This window comes from Bos indicus x Bos taurus, chromosome 5 (genome assembly GCF_003369695.1).
Source record: "Bos indicus x Bos taurus breed Angus x Brahman F1 hybrid chromosome 5, Bos_hybrid_MaternalHap_v2.0, whole genome shotgun sequence".
In the NCBI taxonomy this organism is placed as follows: domain Eukaryota; kingdom Metazoa; phylum Chordata; class Mammalia; order Artiodactyla; family Bovidae; genus Bos; species Bos indicus x Bos taurus.
In genome coordinates, this window is record NC_040080.1 from 92,108,590 (window position 1) to 92,128,863 (window position 20,274).

Below are 20,274 nucleotides of genomic sequence, written 5' to 3' on the forward strand. Positions count from 1 at the left end.
CTCATTTGATTGGAATTTGGAGAGTGGGCAGTGACTCTGGGAAGGGAGTGCTGGAGCCAAGTCATGAGAGCTTGTAATGTTAGACTGAGAAGTCTGGTCTTCACTTGTTAAGTAATAGAGAACTGCTGAAGAGTTTTGAATGGGAGTAAGGATATGTGATTAAAGTTGTGCCTTCAGGAGGTGAGTGTGACAGTGATGTGTGGTATGGACCAGAGGGAAAGAGAGCTTGGACAGAGCGGCCGGCTATGAAGTAGTGATGGTGAGGGTCTAAACAAATGATCGGGGTGGAAGTGAAAAGTGAGGGGACTCGGTGACATCAAAAGTGAGTATAAACTGAAAGGACTTTGTGATTGATTGTAGAGGCTTAAGGACATTCAGTCCTTTATCTGACAACTTGATAAATTGTAACTGAGCAATTTCTACATACCTAGGTTCTGTTCCATGCCCTTGGGAACAAAGCAGGCAAGTTCTATATACTCTGCTTGGAAGTTAGTTTTTGTTGGGGAGACAGATAATAAACTGTTAAAGAAATAAAAATTATTGCAGGTAGTGATAGGTACATTAATAAAGTTAATAGAGTCCAGGTACTTTAAAGATTGTGGTACTCTAACCTTGGTACAGAGACCTAAACTTGGAGAATCCAGAAGAATCAAGGGCTACAGTGCTGTCTTAAATAGACTTTTAGCAAGTACTAAACTTTAATCTTTGAAAGGACCTATACCATCTGAGCCACCAGGGAAGTCAAATTATAATCTTTGAAAGGACCCATACTGCAGATATTCTGAGTTGTGTAAAAGCCAGTATTGTCACCCCGTTGAGTTTGTGAATCTCAGATTTTTACATAGGTGGGAGTTCAGTAGGTTTCAGCATTCATGTGAGCTATAGGGGCACATATAGATAAACCTAGCATTTTCCCCAGAAAAGAACCTCAGGTCTTCTCTGGACCTTGTACAAGTTCTGAGTTGCAGCTCCAAAGTTCTGAGCCACCTTGTGGTGTAACAGCTTTTACCTGAATTCTTGGATGTGTATTATTTTTATTAGCAAATCTCCTGAACCGTAAAATCCCACTGACTGGTGATTTTAGGAATTGGTCTCTGATAGTTCCTACAGAGCATAGGTCATGAAATAATTTTATTCTAATAAGAATTAACCTGTTGAATGGGGTATTTAATAATGACCATTTAAATGCTGAAGGATGTCTCACGATTATAGTGATATTGATCATCTTCTCTAATTTATTAGATTTATAATTTACCAGAGTTTAAATCCCTTCTAAGTCAAGGAGAGTAAGACTGTGACATCATTGTACAGAGGGATGCTTCTCTTACTGATCGATTCCAAATTTACATGAGCTGTAAATTCTTTGTGTATAACTCTGTTTGACAGAATTCAAGATTAAGATTTCCCCATGAAATGAAATTTCTAGAGTCAACTCTGACTCTAGCAATATGTTTGATATCTGCTCTGAAGACGCAGTCATATTCCAGACACTGTGAATCTATACACTTTGGCCTGTGGAATTAAGTTTGAATAAAAGAGTCCCCCAATTTCAGAGGATAAGGTGCCCAACCCATCTGCTTCTCAAGGTCAGTCCTGCTCCTTGTGCCTTTGACCCTGCCTGTCAACCTTCTCTGGCACTTGACTCTCAGTCATCCCCTCTCTTTTCTGTACTTTCAGTCTTCCCCTTTCAGAGTGGTTCTTCCCCTCAGCCTATAAACGTACTCAAAGCCTTCCCATCTTCATCAATCCACGCTTGACCCCATGCCCCCAGGAGGCGTAATCTGTCTTTCCACGCCACTGAAGCTTTTAAAGAGTCACCTTTGACTTGCCCTCACCACCCACGCATCTCCCACCCACCCCTCCATCCTTGCAGCCTGACTCTCATCCTCCCCTCTTGACTGCATTCTCAGTATAAGATCCTCCGTGATCTCAAATTGCCAAATCTAATCGATATTTTTTTCAGTTCTTATCTCACTGAACCTCTTTGCTGTATTTAGCACTATTCATGACTCCCTGATTCTTGCAGCTCTTTACTTCCTTGGCCTAATTCATCTTACACCTTGGACTATTCTTTCTCTTCTTTCTCCTTCATTTCTTCCACCTTTCCCTTAAGTGTTGACATTCCCGTGGGTTCAGTCCTTGGCCTGTGTTCCTCTCACTTGGCACACTTCCTGACTGATCTCATCCATTCTCTCACTACTCTTGAGTCTATATCTCCAGCCTGGAACACTCCTTAAATATTCAGTGTCTTGCCAGGCAGCTCTATCTGGACTTCCCGTAGGCAACTCAGTGTATTCAAAATTGAACTAATTTTCTTCCCTCAAACCTACTTATCTTATTTCATCTGCTGTTTTAGTTGATGATACCACCCAAATTCTAGGTATTATTAATGCCTCTCCAGTTTTCTGTATTCCTGAGGATCACCAATATTAGGGAACTGTCAGTAGAATGTTGCACATTTTTACAAGTGAGAAAAAATTTTGGCTCAGAAACGTTAATTTACGGCTGAAATTCCCTCACCTAGTATGTGGAATCACCCAGGTTTCAGTTCCTGGGATCTGTGAATTTAGTACTCGTCTTTCTACCATGCCATGCTGTCTCTAGAGAGTGTATTGCAGGTTTTGTTTTCTGTTGTCATTTTTAGATAATTTCTGTCATTTTTAGATAATTTTGCATTGCCTCAGTATGAGGCCCTGCCTATGAGGCCTTGCTGTGCCTCAATCTAAGATATAGAAAACATAAGAAAACTTTTCAAACTAAAATGAATGAATTTTTATGAGTGGATGAGCTATAGCGTGGAAAACGTCAATTAGACACCTTGCATAAAGTTGGATATAGTAATAAGTTAGTTGATTTTAGCTACATCATCTCCTCATGACTAAGAGGTTCATTCATTCAGTCAGCAAATATGTATGAACTGTCTACCTTGTCCCAGACAGGTATTATATGACATCTGCTTGCTAAGCCAAGAAAGTCACAGTTGTTGCTCAGTCGCTTAGTCGTGTCTGACTCTTTGTGACCTCATGGAATGCAGTATGCCAGGCTTCCCTGTCCTTCACCATCTCCTGGAGCTTGCTCAAACTCATGTCCGTTGAGTCAGTGATGCCCTCCAACCATCTCGTCCTCTGTCGTCCCCTTGTTCTCCCGCCTTCAGTCTTTCCCAGCATCAGTCTTTTCTAACGAGTTGGCTCTTCTCATCAGGTGGCCAAACTATTGGAGCTTCAGCTTTAGCATCAGTCCTTCTAATGAATATTCAGGATTGATTTCCTTTAGGATTGACTGGTTTGATCTCCTTGCAGTCCAAGGGACTCTCAAGAGTCTTCGACACCACAGCTAAAAAGCATCAATTCTTTGGCAGTCAGCCTTCTTTATGGTCCAACTATCACATGCATACATGACTACTGGCAAAACCATAGCTTTGACTAGACAGACCTTTGTCAGCTAAGTAATGTTTCTGCTTTTTAATATGCTGTCTAGGTTTGTTATAGCTTTTCTTCCAAGGAGCAGGCGTCTTTTAATTTTGTGGCTGCAGCCACCATCTGCAGTGATTTTGGAGCCCAAGAAAATAAAGTCTCTCACTGTTTCCATTGTTTTCCCATCTGTTTGCCATGAAGTGATGCAACCGGATGCCATGATCTTCATTTTTTTGAATGTTGAGTTTTAAGCCAGCGTTTTCAGTCTCCCCTTTGACCTTCATCAAGAGGCATTTTATGTTGTTCTTCGCTTTCTGCCATAAGGGTGGTATCATCTGCATATCTGAGGTTGTTGATATTTCTCCCAGCAATCTTGATTCCAGTTTGTGGTTCAGCCTGGCATTTCACATGATGTAATCTGCATAGAAGTTAAATAAGCAGGGTGACAATCTATAGCCTTGATGTACTCCTTTCCCAGTTTGGAACCAGTCTGTTGTTCCATGTTTGGTTCTAACTATTGCTTCTTGACCTGCATACAGATTTCTCAGGAGGCAGGTAAGGTGGTCTGGTATTCCCATCTCTTTAAGAATTTTCCAGTTTGTTGTGATCCATACAGTCAAAGGCTTTAGTGCAGTCAATGAAACAGAAGTAGATGTTTTTCTGGAATTCCCTTGCTTTTTCTGTGATCCAGCGGATGTTGGCAATTTGATCTCTGGTTTGTCTACCTTTTTTTTTTTTTGTCTACCTTTTTTAAGTCCAGCTTGAACATCTGGAAGTTCTCGGTTCACGTACTGTTGAAGCCTCGCTTGGAGAATTTTGAGCATTACTATGCTGGCATGTGAAATGAGTATAGTTCTGCATAGTTTGAACATTCTTTGGCATTGCCTTTCTTTGGGATTGGAATAAAAACTGACCTTTTCCAATCCTGTGACCACTGCTGAGTTTTCCATATTTGCTGGCATACTGAGTACAGCACTTTAACAGCCTGTAAGGATCTCGGGGTCCAATGAGGGAGATCAGTGTGTAAACAAAATGACAATACTATATTAAGTGCTATAACAGAAGTACAAAGTGTAGTGGGAACACACCAGCAGGAAGGGTAATTCTGTGTGAGAAAGTTAAATGTTGAAAAGGTGATATTTGAACTGTACCTTGAAGTATTAAAGTATGTTTAATAAACATTTCACTTGTTGGAGAAGAGAAGAAAGAGTAGTTTGGGTCTAAAGAACAGTGCATGAAAAGACAGAGAGGCGTGAACAACATTAAAGTGTTTAGAACCATGAGTTCACCGTGACTGGAGCATGGGTGTGGTCTGGTGAGCAGGAGATAACGGAGAGAGGCAGGTTGGGCCCCACTGTGTACATACTCAGCAGTTTTTATTTTCTTCTGCTTCCGGAGTTCTCAGTGTGAGATAACCTGGGGCCCATTTGGAACCAGTGCGGTGTCCTGTGACTTTGGCCCTAGTGACTGTAGACTCTTGGTCTGGCTTATGCACAAGGGTCCTACTGGCCTGTGCCACGTGTGTGAATGCTAAATATGTTGAATATTAGCTCCGAGAGTCTCCTCCTGCCACCCTGCCAAGGAACAGAGGGAGCAGCAATGGTCTGTATGACCGCAAAAGCATCATCGTAATTCCATTTGTTCTGAGTCCCTATTCTGGGCCAGGCACTGTAGTCAGGACTTTTTGTGAATTTTCATTTAACCCTCATAATCTGATAAAATAGGTTACTGTCAGTCATTATCCGTATTTCATCCATAAGAAAATGGAGCCTTGGCAACTGAGTTAGTTGCCTAAAATCGTAACAACTAATAAGTAACAGAGCTGGATCTTGAATCCAGGTGGCCTCAAAGCCTCCTCACCATTCTACTCTGCAGCTTTCTAAAAGAGAGGAGAGTGAGAAGAAATTCTAGGGTACGAGCACAGTGCAATGAAGAGAGGCGTTAGTATGCTTTACATACTAAATCCACCTTCCTCTTTAGCCTAGAGCAGCTGCAGGCTGGGGACCCCAAGAGCATAAGGGAGAAGGAGATCAACAGCAAATTTGACTGAAGGATGGTGAGGAAGGGAGGCCAGGTAGGAGGTTCCGAGCCGCCCTGCCTTGGGGAGCAGGAACATGCTGGCTCAGTGCTGAAGCAGCTGCTGTTCTGCCAGTGTGTCTTCCTGTGATCAGGATGTAGGCAGGAATCGGTGTCACCTGCTCCAGATGTGGGCTGGAGGACATGGGGGTCACAAGGTCAAAGCAAATGAGAAAGTACGTGCAGAAGCACTGGGAACCAGCAAAGCCACAGAGAGACGGGATGCTGGCATCATCTTCATTGAGCTTAACTTGGGAAAATACCATACACAGCTGCTGTGATGTCTCTGGCATACGCAGGGGGCTTTCTTTTTTGTCAGAGTTAAAAAGTATTTAGTAAAAATGATTTCTTCATTGGTCTGAGGGTTGGATCAGATGACTCAGCTTGAGCAGAGCACACTGTGTTTGATTTCTTCTTTTTTTTTAATTTTTAATTTTTTTAAAATTTATTTTTGGCTATGCTGGGTCTTCGTTGCTGCACTCAGGCTCTCTCAAGTGCAAGGGCTTCTCATTGCGGTGGCTCCTCTTGTCTCGGAGCATGGCTTCTAGACACACGAGCTCAGTGGTTGTAGCTCACGGGCTTAGTTGCTCCGCAGCCTGTGGGACCTTCCCAGACCAGGGGTAGAACTGGTGTCTCCCACATTGGGAGGTGGGTTCTTAGCTACTGGACCACCACGAAAATCCTTGTGCTTGGCTTCTTGTCTATAAAGTGAGGAGTCAGAGTTGATAAGTAGTTTTGAAGTTTTTAAAAAATTGCAGTATGACGTGATAATTAAAGAGAATAGGCTGTGGCGTTAGATTGCCTTGGTTCAGTTCTAAGTTTTGTGGTCTTGGGCAAGTTGACCTTTTTGTTGCAATTTCATTATTAGTAAAATATACCTTCTTTATCAAGTGGTTGCTATGAGACAGGTATTGTAAAAGGCATCTCAGTAGGGTTCCTTCTGCATAGTAAATGCTTAATACATGCTAAATGTTATTTCTTCAAATAGACACACAGGTGCAGTTATTAATAAGTAAGGGAAGTTAAAATATAAACATGGGATTTAAAGGCCTCTCACTCTGTTCTCAATATAGTGAAATAGAGCCTTGGAAGAGGAGGGCTACAAATATTCATGTAGTTCAAACTGAAGTATAAGCCTAAAGGAAAAAAAATGCCTGTGCCCTAATGTCCTGCTTTTCGGTTCAGTGTTTCTAAGCTGGGTGCCAGGGCTCAGGCGCTCTGTAAATTCAGGCCACTTGCGCCTTTGCTGGAGCCTTTCCTAGGACATGTTGGGACTATAATCGTCATTTTACTTGAGGGACCCACTGAGCAGATTAGCATTAAGAAAGGCATCAGGGGAGTTCTCTGGTGGCCTAGTGGTTAGGACTGGGTGCTTTAACTGTGGAAGCCTTGGTTCAGTCAGTGGTTGAGCAACTTAGATTCTGCAAGCCATGTGGTGCAGCCCACCCCCACCCCCAAAACAGTACAGTGTGTAATTTGGGACTTCCTGGCAGTCCAGTGGTTATAACTCCATGCTTCCACTGCAGGGGGCATGGGTTCGATTCCTGGTCAGGGAACTAGATCACATAGGCCATGTGGTGTGGCCAAAAAAAATTTCCAAAATATAATAAATATATAAGTAAATAAAAGACATCAGGACTCCCTGTAACATGGTGTAGTCATTGTGACAGTACAGGTCATTTATGTCTGAACAGCTTCCTAGTCTGAGGTAGAATCTGTTTAGATTTAGCATCATGCTTTTCTTTATTAAAACAGGGAAATTTTGAAAGGACATTTATTTGTTGCCTGCTATATTGGCTGTGTAATTACTCAGAAGCGAATGCCAAATAGCTGTTGATTAGTGGACAATTGGAGAAGGCAATGGCAACCCGCTCCATTACTCTTGCCTGGAAAATCCCATGGATGGAGGAGCCTGGTGGGCTGCAGTCCATGGGGTCACTAGGAGTCAGACACGACTGAGCGACTTCACTTTCACTTTTCACTTTCATGCATTGGAGAAGGAAATGGCAACCCACTCCAGTGTTCTCGCCTAGAGAATTCCAGGGACAGGGGAGCTTGGTGGGCTGCCATCTGTGGGGTCGCACAGAGTCGGACACGACTGAAGCGACTTAGCAGCAGCAGCAGTGGACAGTTGGCTACTACTGCTCACTACTGCTCTTACCACTGTTACAGCTGTTTTTCCAATCAGCTGTATTTGTATTATTGGTGGAAGAGTACCTCTCTGTGAGTGCACACTCTGAAACCATTAGGCAGAGAGGATTTGCCATTAGAAGTTACCAGAATAAAAAATGTATACTTAGGCAGGAAAGAACTAACAACTACTAAAAGTCTAATTAGCTAGTTACCTGGTTCAGAAGAGGTACAAAGATCTGGGAGAATAAGGTGTATATATATATTAGGTTAGCAGGCAAGAATTTAAGCCTAGAGAAGTCATTTAAAGATGAGAGGATTAGGCAGCTCCAGAAGTCAAAACAGTTAGGATCGAGGGTCCAAACTCTGGCAGACTGTCATAAAGCAGTGTGGATAACAATTATAGCAGATGGAGCCAAAGGGTATTGATTCCCACCTCCCCCTCTATAGATTAGCTCAATCACTGAGCCCCTAGGTGTTCATTAGACTCAGAAGGCCCTCAGGTGCCTGCAGGTCCCCTTTGCCCGGTGGAAATGATGACCTCTCAGGGGAGGAAGAATCTGGTTGGGTGGGGAACTGCTCTCCTGGGTCTTGTGACCCACAGCAAACCCGGGACTGGGTAATAAACTTCTAAGAAGCTTTCTGTTTGTGATGTACTGCACCCATACACTGAGTTCTCTGTAATGTCCTTTCCAATTTATGCACCCTTTATTATTTTAATGAATGGCTAAAAAAGTGAACCCAGTCCCATGGTGAGGGTGGGGGACTGCTCACGAGTTGGCTGCATGCAGTGCTTTGGTAACTGTGTGCGTTTATTGCATTGTGTTTGCCGTGTGCTAGGATTTGTCTGGCATGAATATGAATGAGCTCGTACTTGGCCTTGCACAATGTCGCTGTTCCTTATGTAGACCCTGAAGGGAATGCCTCTTACCTGGCGTTAGCAGTGGCAAGGCTCCTCCAACGTGTGCTTCAAGCCCCACATGGCTAATTAGAAATGAAAAGCCTCTGCTTTTCAGAAGGCTCATCTTATGCCGGCATGACACATTTATTAATACTCCATGCCATAACTCGTTAAGAGCTGTTCTACCGCTGCTAATGGGCCTTGTACTCACACTCATTCAGTGGCTGTTGTTATAAACTGATATTTTCCCCTGGGCCATAAACCACAATTCAATATCAATTTCCCTTTTAACTCATTTACTTCACAAAGATCTAATTTAAGGCAGATTAGGTAAAATATTGGACTTCATGTGTACCAAGTGACCGTTGCTTAAGAAATATTCTCATAAGAATCCAAAGCTAGCTGTCCTTCGCTCTCCTCCTGGGGCTTTAAAGGATCTGGTGTTGGAGCACAGGATTTAACAAAGGGTGACTCCCCTTTTCTGGGTTCTTACCAGCAGTTTAACAATGATTCAGTTCAGTTCAGTTCAGTCGCTCAGTCATGTCCGACTCTTTGGGACCCCATGTACTGCAGCACACCAGGCCTCCCTGTCTATCAACTCCTGGAGTTCACTCAAACTCATGTCCATTGAGTCGGTGATGCCATCCAACCAGCTCATCCTCTGTCATCCCCTACTGAGATTTAAATCAACCATGCATATGACTTTAAAATGCTTTCGTGTATATATATATTTTAAATTCAGCCCATCACCAATCCTCCTCATTCATTCTCTTTTACATAGTCACTGTTCTGCCCAGAAAAGGTAATAAAAGTAGAGGATCTAGAGTGGGAAAAAGCATCCCATGGTACGATACTGCCATGGGACTGCCCCATGCTGCCCACTTCTCACATAAGTACAATTGTCAGGATAGTATTAAGCACTGTTGACCCCGGCCTTGACAGTTTCACTCAAAAGAGCAAAATAACTAACTCAGGAGAGTCCACCAAGATGGAATGTGAAGGAATGAATAGAATAGTAGGCTTTCTCCTCAAAACTATGGTTTGCCCTTTGTTTTGGGAAGTGAAAATCACTCAGTCATGTCTGACTCTTTGTGACCTCATGGACTATATATAGTCCCTGGAATTCTCCAGGCCAGAATAATGGAGTGGGTAGCCTTTCCCTTCTGCAGGGGATCTTCCCAACCCAGGGATAGAACCCAGGGATCTCCCGCATTGCAGGCGGATTCTTTATCAGCTAAGCCACAAGGGAAGCCCAGGAATACTGGAGTGGGTAGCCTATCCCTTCTCTGGGGGATCTTCCCGACCCAGGAATGGAACCAGGGTCTCCTGCATTGCAGGTGGATTATTTACCAACTGAGCTACTAGGGAAGCCCTTTTACAATATTGGATGTTCTCTATATTTTCTAAATCATAGGCATATAGATGTCAGAGCTGGAAAGGACCTGGGCACACCCATCAGGCAGCGCCCTCTCTTAAGTTAGAGCTGAGGAAAATGAGATCCAGAGAGCTGTAGGGGCTTCCCCAGGTCGTACTGCCAGGTAGAGACAGGTGAAGGACAACCTGTGTGTTTTAATACCTGAGAGGTGATGTGGCTCTTCTCAAGTCCTGGTGAGCACAGGTTCCTCTGCAGCTTGTTTATCAGAATCTCTGAGGTGGGACTTGTGAACCTGTGGGTTTGTTTGTTTGTTTAAGATGATCAGATTATTCTTAAGCAACCAGTCTGTCTTAAGTCAGAACTGGTATTCTTACAAAACAGGGATTTACCAGCTTTGACCCCTGGCCCAGATCAGCTCTGCCATTTGCTTTTGTATGGCCCATGAGTTAAGATGGGTTTTCACAGGACTTGCAGAGTGGTCCAGTGGTTAGGAGGTTAGGACTCTGCATTTCCACTGCAGGAGGCGCAGGTTCAATCCCTGGTTGGGGAACTAAGATCCCACAAGAAGCATGGCACAGCCAAAAAATAACAGAGAAGGCTTTTCACATTTTTAAGTGATTGTGCTTAGTCTGTGCTTAGTCTCTCAGTGGTGTCCTACTCTTTGTGACCCCAGGGACTATAGCCTGTCAGGCTCCTCTGTCCACGGGGACTCTCCAGGCATGAATAATGGAGTGGGTTGCCATTCCCTTCTCCAGGGGATCTTCCTAACCCAGAGATTGAACCCAGGTCTCCCACATTGCAGGCAGATTCTTTACCATCTGAGCCACCAGGGAAGCCCTTTAAGTAATTGGGGAAAAGTAAAAAAAAAAAAAAAATAACAATATTCTGTGACGTATGAAAATTCTAGGAAATTAAAATTCCCTTGCCTGTAAATAAAGTTTTATTGAGCATAGTCCCTCTTACTTGTTTACATATTGTCTGTGGTTACTTTTGCAACTGCAGTGGCAGCGTTGAGTTGCTGTACCAGGGACTGTGTGGTCCATAGAGCCTGTAGTATTTGCTCTCTGACCCTTTATAAAAAAGGTTTGCTGACCCCTGATATATATTATTCTCTCAGATAAGCACTCCAAGTCCCAGTGTAAGAGGAGATTCTTAAGCTTTGAGACCGTGTGTTGGCCCAAACACCATCTTGCCTTTTGCAAACGATGATATTTGAAAAACTGCATATAAGTTAAGCATGTGTAAATCTAATTATTTAACAATAAAGTATGCTTCATTGTAATACAGCTTGCTACTTTGAAGTATGGAGGATTCACCTTCATTTCTGGACATTTAGTGTAAACTAGAGGTTATTTCTCTTTGAGCCAAAAAAAGATCTCCTGTTTTTATACTTGATAGAGGATATAAATACTTAGAAAGGAGTGATGGTTAAACTATTCTATATGCAGTATTCAGTATCCAAATTAATTATGAAATTTCTACTTCACACATAAAATGTCCTTAAGGAAACCTTTATTCCTGTAAAACCGTCTTTTAAAAATTCACTGTAGAAATCCAGTTTTCCTCAGGAACATCAGCATCACCCTTGCCAACGCATCACTGTACTCATTTAGAATCCGAGCTCCCTCCTGGTTTTTCTTCAACCAAGGCCTGACAACGTGACTTTCCTAATGCCTTGCTTTTCTTTTCCCTCACCTCAGCCATGCAAGCATTTGTTCAGTCCTTGAGTAGCATTTATTGAGCACCTGTTCTGTGCTGCCGTGCAGGCTCTGATCCTGAGATAGGAAGATACCCTCCGCGGTTCCTCTAGACCTGTCTTTCCATCGTGGCCAGGCTAAAAGATGAGAAACTGGGGAGGTGCAGAGTTTGTTACTTTAAAAAACTCTGATGCTTATCTCCTTCTAAGGCAGGTAAGAGGTTTTATCCAGGCCCGGCCTGGTGGTTTTGGATCCTGGGACACGGGCCAGCACTTCTTTCGTCGTTGCTGAGGCTTTCATGCGGTGTACCTCAGGGGCTCAGGTTTCTCATCCACCAGAGACTCCGTCCCCTCACCAGGTTCATTCCCTGTGTTACTGTCACTGAACTACTTCTCCATCTGGCAAATAGAAGCTGCAGAGAGACTCTAAACCTGGCATCATATGTTGCTCCTTGCAGCCTAACCTTTGATAGGTGGTGTCCCTCTCCTGAGCTTTTGTGAAATGCACAGAGGATAATAATCCCTCCTTCACACATACTTCATGGAAATATTATGAGGTTGAATGAGGAGGTTATTTAAAAGGTTTGACATTTTCTTGGAGGGGGTTGCTATAGAAACGCAGAGGAATACAAGTACTTCAGAGAAGAGATTTCAGGAAAGTTCAGGGCTCTTTAGTTTTTATTTTTTTTGAATTATGAAGTATGATAACACATTTACAGGAGACTTGGAAAATACAGAACAAAGTTACATATAATTCCACTATATATTACAATTATTTTTTAAGTAGGTAAATTAAGATTTTAAGTTGGAGTTTCAATATCAAACTCTCAAAAATTAACAGAATGAATATACAGAGAAGTAGAAAGATATAGTAGACTTGAAAAGCACTGTGAACCAATTCAACATAATTAAGATTTATACAGTTTTCACTTAACAGGAAGATACAAATTCTATTCAAGCTCCCATAGACTGTAAACTAGGAGACACTGGAATATATTCAGGGACATAAAATAAGGTGCAAAAACTTCATGGTCTAAAGGTATTGAAATCATACAGAGACTGTTCTCTTATCATTGTAGATTATGTTAGAAATCAATATCAAAAGAAATTTGAAAATAACCCACATATTTTCAAGTGCAGTGTGACATTTACCAAGAGAGAGCTTCGACTTAGCCATCAAAAGTCTCAATAAAGTTAACTGAAAAAAACACAGAGTGATTGCAGAGAAGGAAGCAAATTTAAATTTCTCATTTAAATGAGAAATTAGTATCCAAATGAGAAATTAATATTAAAGATACTTTAAACAAAATCCCATGTATTTGGAAATTAAATGTCCATTTTTAAATGATGGTGTATCTAAGAAGCCATAATAAGGAAAATTAGGGGAAAAATTGTAATAGAATAAAAATGAAAAGAGAATTTACCAGAATTTGTTGTATGCTGCTGAAGCTTCTTAATGCAGTTAAACACGTGGAGTCTTCAATAGGTATGAAAACAAATAACAGACATTAGCATAAAATTTTGTGAAATTAGAACAAAATTTGTACTATTGTTAATAATGCTGTATCACTTGTTAATTTTGTGTGTGTATGTGTGTTTTACAACATAGTATTTATTTATATTCTCAGAATTGGATTAGAAGTTTCAAGCAGGGCTCTTTGTTCCTTTGAGAGGCCACAATATGGGAGAGCCAGAGCTCGGCCCTTGGCCTCTTTCAGCCTAACCCCAAGCCTCTTGCTTTTAGGATTGTTTTCCCTGCAGTTATCAACCCCCCCCCCCCCCGCCCCCCGCCCCGCCCCCCACCACCGCCTGGGGCAGTGCCTTCTAGTACAGGAAGGATATGATCTCAGTGCAGTCTCTCCACTGGGGCCACTTCATCGAGTATTTCCAGAATGCATATGGCTCGACACCAGCACTGCTTTTCTATTGTGGAGAACATGGCGTGACTGCCAGGAATGGAAAGAAGAGAAGAGGAGAGGACAGGAACTTTAAAGAAATCTGCCAGCCACTGTGTATTGGGAGTACTTGGGTTGAGCATTATATTGAAACTGTGGGAGGAAGTGTGAAGTTGTTTCCTGCTCTCCAAGAGCTTGAAACCTAGTAGGGGTGGAGAGTGGAGGGGAGGGTACAAAAAGAACTTGGAGAATAAGGAAAGACACAAACTATGAGTGTAATAAGAGTTCAGGAAAGGGGGAGGGCAGAGTGATTGCAAATTTATCATAAAAATGTGGGACCTTGGGCTTCCCTGGTGGTCTAGTGATTAAGTATCTGCCTGCCAGTGCAAGGGATACGGCTGGATCCCTGGTCTGGGAAGATCCCACATGCAGCAGAGCGGTTAAGCCCGTTAAGCCCGTGTGCCACAAGCAGTGAGCCTGTGAGCGGCAGTTACTGAAGCCTGCGTGCTGTAGAGTCCATGCTCTGCAATGAGCAGTGAGAAGCCTGCGCACCACAATGAAAAGTAGCCCCTACTCGCCACGACTGGAGAGCACCTGTGTGCAGCAAAGAAGACCCAGCACAGCCAAAAATAAACAAACAAGTCTTTTTTTTTTTTTTTAAAGTGGGACCTTGGTACCAAATTCAAAGTTAACACTGACCTCTGTGGGAAGGAAGGGGATGGAGTTGGAAAGGGCTGTGGAAAGAAACCGTATTAATAAAGTGTTATTTCCAAGGCTAACTGATGGATATAGAGATATTTGTGGTACCATTCTGTAGACTTTTTAATATGTCTTATGCCTCTCATATGGTTCATTTTTGTGGTGTTTTCATTGAGATACAGTTCACATGCTAGAAAATCCACCATTTTAACGTGTACAATTCTTTGGCTTTTTATTCACTAGTTTATGAAGCCATCATCACTTTCTAATTTCAGAACATTTTCATCACCCTAAAGAGATCCACTGGCTTCTCTGGTGGCTCAGTGGTAAAGAACCCACCTGCCAGTGCAGGTGACATGAGTTTGATCCTGAGTCACAAGATCCCCTGGAGAAGGAAATGGCAACCCACTCCAGTATTCTTGCCTGGAGAATCCCATGGACAAGAGGAGCTGGTGGGCTATACAGTCCATAGGGTCACAACAAGTTGGACATGACTTGTCTACTAAACAGCCACAACAAAGAGACCCATTGGCAAGGAGTTCCTAATCCCCTCTCCATCCAATCCTAGGCTGACCAGCTTTCTATCAGGATTTGCCTATTCTAGACATTCCATGTAAATGGAACCCTACAGTATGTGGCCTTTGGTGTTTGAACTCTTCTCAAGGTTTTTCAAGTTTCACTCATGTTGTAGCATGTATAAATACGTACCTTCTCTTCCTTTCTTTTTTTCTTGGCCCAGATGTCTTTATTTTTTCAAAAAGGTCCTTAAATCTTTCTGAAGTTCCAAACAGGTTAGGAAACACTTTTAGCTACTGCTATTCTTAATTCTATTATTTGGTTTGGAATAAAACTGATTTTTAAAAATTTATCCATAACACATTACTGGTCACTTTTCAGGTAATAATATACATTTGACCCTTGAACGACACAGGCATGAAGGGCCCAGTCGAAGATCCACCTGTAACTATAGGCAGCCCTCTGCATGCGTGGTGCCCTCACGCCTCGGTCCCATAGAGCTTGTGAGTCATTTGTATCTGCGCTTCTGCAGCGGCAGATTCCACTGACTGGATCATGTAGTACTGCAGGATTTCCTGTTGAAAAAAAATCCATGTGCAGGTGGACCTGCGCCATTCAAACCCATGTTGTTCAAGGGTCAACTGTATATATTTTTTATTGTGGTAAACTATATATAACACAAAATTTGCCGTGTTAACCTTTCTTAAGGGCACAATTCAATGGTATTAAATATATCCACCATGTTGTATAACCTTCACCACCATCCATTTCCACTTTTTCATCTCAAACAGAAACTTACACCCATTAAAAAATAACTCTCCATTCGTCCTGCCTAAAGCCCCTTATCGGAGAAGGCAATGGCACCCCACTCCAGTATTCTTGCCTGGAAAATCCCATGGATGGAGGAGGCTGGTAGGCTGCAGTCCATGGGGGTCACTAAGAGTCGGACACGACTGAGCGACTTCACTTTCACTTTTCACTTTCATGCATTGGAGAAGGAAATGGCAACCCACTCCAGGGTTCTTGCCTGGAGAATCCCAGGGACGGGGAGCCTGGTGGGCTGCCGTCTCTAGGGTCGCACAGAGTCGGACACGACTGAAGCGACTTAGAATAGCATAGCAAAGCCCCTATAAACTCTCTTCTACTTTCTGTCTCTATGTATTTGCTAATTCTAGGTACCTCATATAAGCGGAATCATATAATAGTTGTCCTTTTGTGTCTGGCTTATTTCACTTAGCCTGATGCCTTCTAGGTTCGTCCATGTTTAGCATATGTCAGAATTTCAGCCCTTTAAAGACTGGATACTACCCCATCATATGGATATATACCACATTTTGTTTACATTTTTTGTCAGTTGATGGGTTGTTTCCACTTTTGCAGTATTTTGATGCTTTTGTGAACATCCATGTATACATTTTTGTTTGAACCTGTTTTCAGTTCTCCTGGGTGTATAGCTAGGAGTGGAATTGCTAGGTTGTATGGTATCTCAGTGTTTAACTTTTGAGGAGCTGTCAGCTGTTTTCCAAAGTGGCTGAACCATTTTCCATTCCTACCAATAATATACGAGAGTTCCAGTTTCTTTATATTCTTGCCAACATTTGTTGTTTTCTGTGTTCTTAAAAATTATTACCATTCTAATGGGTGTAAAGTGGTATCTCATTGTGGTTTTATTTGCATTTCTCTAATGACTAATAATATTGAGTGTCTTTTCATGTGGTTATTAGCTGTTTGCATATCTCCGTTGTAGAAATGTCTGTTCAGATCCTTGCCCATTTTTAACTTGGATTGTTTGTCTCTTTACTGAGTTGTAGGTATTTTTGTAATGTAGTCTGGCTGCAAAACCCTTATTAGATACACAATTTGCAAATATTTTCACCCATTCTTTGGGTTGTCTTTTCACTTTCTTAATAGTGTCATTTTTTGCACAGAAGTTTTCAATTTTGATGAAGTTCAATTTAATCTGTATTTTCCTTGGTTGCTTGTGCTTTCGGTGTCCTGTCTATGACACTGTTGCCTAATCCAAAGGTTAAAAGATTTGCACCTGTTTTCTTCACTGAGTTTTATAGTTTTAACCTTTACATTTAGGTTTTTTATCCATTTTGAGTTAATTTTCACATCAGGTGTGAGATAGAGGTTCAGATTCGTTCTTTTGCATCTGTTTGTCCCACCACCATTAATTGAAGACTGTTCTTTCCCCTTTGGATTGTCTTGGCACGCTTGTCAAAAATCAGTTGACTGTAGATGTGTGGGTTTATTTCTGGACTCTCAATTCTATCCTATTGTTGTGTTTGCTAGTCTTATGTTAGTTCCAGGTTTGATTATTATAGCTTTGTTGTAAGATTTAAAATGCAGAAGTGTGAGTCCTCAACTTTGTTCCTATTTTTCAAGATTGTAATTTGGTTCCCTTAAATTTCTATACAGATCTTAGGATCACCTTGCTAATTTCTGCCAAAAAAGGCAGTTGAAATTTTGAGAGATTGCACTGAACCATAGCAATATTAAGCCTTGCAGTCCATGAGCATCAGATGTCTTTCCATTTGTTTACTTTTTTCCCTGTTTCTTTTACTGATGTTTTATAGTTTTCAGTGTATAACTCTTATACTTCTGTTAAATTTATTCCTATGTGTTTTATTTTTTGGATGCTCTTATAAATGGCATTGTATTAATTTCATTTTCAGATTGTTTTCTGCTGGTGTATAGAAATGTAACTGATATTTATATGTTGCTTTTATGTCTTAGAACCTTGCTGAACTTGTTAATGAGCTCTGTTTATTGTTTATATCTTCCTTAGGGTTTTCCATATAAGAACTTATTTCATCTGCAATTAGAAATAGTTTTACTTGCTTAATTGCCTTGTCTAGAACATCTAGTACAATGTTGAATGAAAGTGATGAGAGTGGAATCCTTGTCTTATTCCTGGTCTTAAGGAGAAAGTTTTTAGTCTTTTAACATTAAATATGACGTTAGCTGTGGGTTTTTCATAGATGCCCTTTATCAGGTTAAGGACATTCTGTTCTATTACTAGTTTGCTGTGTATTTTATTATGAAAGAATTTTGGATTTTGTCAAGTGCTTTTTATGCATCTTTTGTGATGATCATGCAGTAATTGTCCTTTATTTTATTAATATGTTGTATTACATTGATTGGCTTTCATATGTTAAATTATCTTTGTATTTCTGGGATAAATCCCATTTGGTGGTATGTAATCCTTTTTCTATATGCTGCCAGATACTGTTTGCTGGTATTTTGTTGAGGTTTTTGTGTCTATATTCATAAGGGATATTAGTCCATAGGTTTCTTTTCTTTAAATGTCTCTGTCTGGTTTTGTATCAAGGCAATACTGGCCTTACAGAATGAGTTGGGAAGTGTGCCCTTTTCTCCTATTTTTTGGAAGAATTATGAAGGACTGATATTAATTCTTTAAACGTTTGGTGGAACTCATCAGAGAAGCCATCTGGCCCTGGGTTTTTCTTTGTGGGGGTTCATTTTTTTTAATGCAGGGTGCAGAAGAGTATTTATAGTATAGTTGAGGGGAGGGTAAGGGAGGGAGAGAAGAGTCTTTTTTAAGGCTCTATCTGTGTGCTTATATTAATACAGAAAATTTTTGAAAAGATACATAAGAAAAGATGATACACAAGCAAAGGTTATCATTGAGTAATGAGATGGAACTTGTCTTCTGTTCCTTTTTTTATGATTATGAACGTGTACTACTTTAAATTAAAAAACAAAGTGAAAACAAAAGCCTACTTAAAAGGGCCGGCATTTGACCATGTGCCTTTTCACCTGCACGGTTGGATGCTAGGCCTGTGTGCTGGCCGCTGGCCTGTGTCCGCAGGACCTCAGTCTAGCAGACCTTGCATCTCCAGCTCCACAGTTTGCTGCTCGCCCTCTCTCTAAACCTCCAGCAACACTGAATTACATATCAATTCCCTGGAAACACCCCCAGTTCTGTGCTACTGTGTCTTTGTAATCCTATGCTGTTCCCTTTCCTTGCTAACCCTTCCCCCTTTATCTGCCCAATTAATCTCTCCTAATTGGCACTTATCCTTTAAAACCCCTTCCAAATGTTTAGTAACCTGCCTTTGTGAACACCTCCCAGCTCACTCCCCTCCCTTGAATTGCCCATCCAATGGAAAAGTAAAAATCTCTCTCTTCTGCTGCCTCTCATACATTACATATATTTTTGTTATTGAATTTTATGTTTATTATTACTAGTTCATGTATATGTCTTCCCTAAAAGTACAACTTTATTCAATCTCGTATCCAAGAAGCTTAGCACAATGCTTGGCACAAAGCAGATGCTCCAAAATATTTGAATTAAATTCATGCAACAGGAAGAGGCATCTGAGTAGGATGGGCAATGAGAGCCAAGGCCAAAGTTTGAATTACTATAACCTGTTCTGGTTTTGCACGACAGGAGGATTCATGCTAGGAATGTAGTTGAATTAATTTGGCAAGGCTGATAATGGAGGTTCTTAAAAGGTAAATAGACTAGACTCTGTAGGTAAATATCGACAAGGTGAATAACTCCTCTCACCTCCTTGAGTCTTTGCTCAAATCTCTCTCCTCAGTAGGCTTACCCTGATCACCTGAGAGGGAAGGATCGAGAGGTTGGGTTGGTAGATGCAAACTATTACATTTAGAATGGATGAACAACAAGGTCCTAATGTGTAGCACAGGGGACAGCACTGCATCTCCTGGGATAAACCGTAATGGAAAAGAATGTATATATGTATATAATTGAGTCACCTTGCTGGTACAGCAGAGATTGGCATAACACTTCAATTAAAAAACGAAACATTCACCCATCCTCTGACCCCTGCACTCTCGAGTTGCCTTTCGCTAATCTTCCTCCTTTTCCCACAGCACTTATCACATTTGATATAATTTACTTACTCATTAGGTTTTTTATTTATTGTCTGTCTCCCATCTTACAACATAAGCTCCTCTCACTAGGGTGGCCTTGTTCACCAATCCTTCCCAAGCACCTGGAACATTGCCTGGCACATCGTTGGCACTCAGTGATTATTTGTTGAGTGAATGAATCCTAAATTAATAAACTTCAGAATCTTGTCCAGAGCAGGCACAGATAGCTTAGGTATAGGTAACATGGCTTATTTCTGAAAGAAAAGTCTGATCTTTAAAACTGCCAAGATAGTGTCGTCTGTTTGTAATGTAATCTGGAGCAGTAGGGAGGTGAGGGAAAGTGGTTTCTCTTTCCTTAGTATATTGCCTAAAGGTTTCTTGCCTTAGACACCAAATTGGGAAGTAAAACATGGGTCCTTTTGAGTTAATTTCTTGCCTAGAAAAATGTTATTTCATGTGGTGATTAATTCCTGTGCTTTAATAATTTCTCTCTTTCTTTCTCCACAGACCTTTGTAGTATTAAACAGAGGGAAAACTCTCTTCAGATTTAGTGCCACGCCTGCCTTGTACATTTTAAGTCCTTTTAACCTGATAAGAAGAATAGCTATTAAAATTTTGATACATTCATATCCTTTTCTGCAAATGTGGAGTGAGTGCAGCCGTCCTGTGGTCCCTGGTATGTTTCTGAATGTCCACCACCTAATTGT

At 41.4% G+C, this 20,274-nt stretch overlaps 1 protein-coding gene across 7 annotated transcripts in view; it reads left to right on the plus strand.

Annotated features, from left to right (window-relative positions):
* SCN8A (sodium voltage-gated channel alpha subunit 8) overlaps positions 1 to 20,274 on the plus strand; it is a 197,048-nt gene that overhangs the window by 80,994 nt on the left and 95,780 nt on the right. For all 7 annotated transcript variants that reach the window (XM_027542915.1, XM_027542916.1, XM_027542918.1 and 4 more), the window contains exon 3: positions 20,075 to 20,193. In XM_027542915.1, the coding sequence (XP_027398716.1) occupies positions 20,075 to 20,193 (119 nt within the window). The remainder of the gene's footprint in view (positions 1 to 20,074; positions 20,194 to 20,274) is intronic.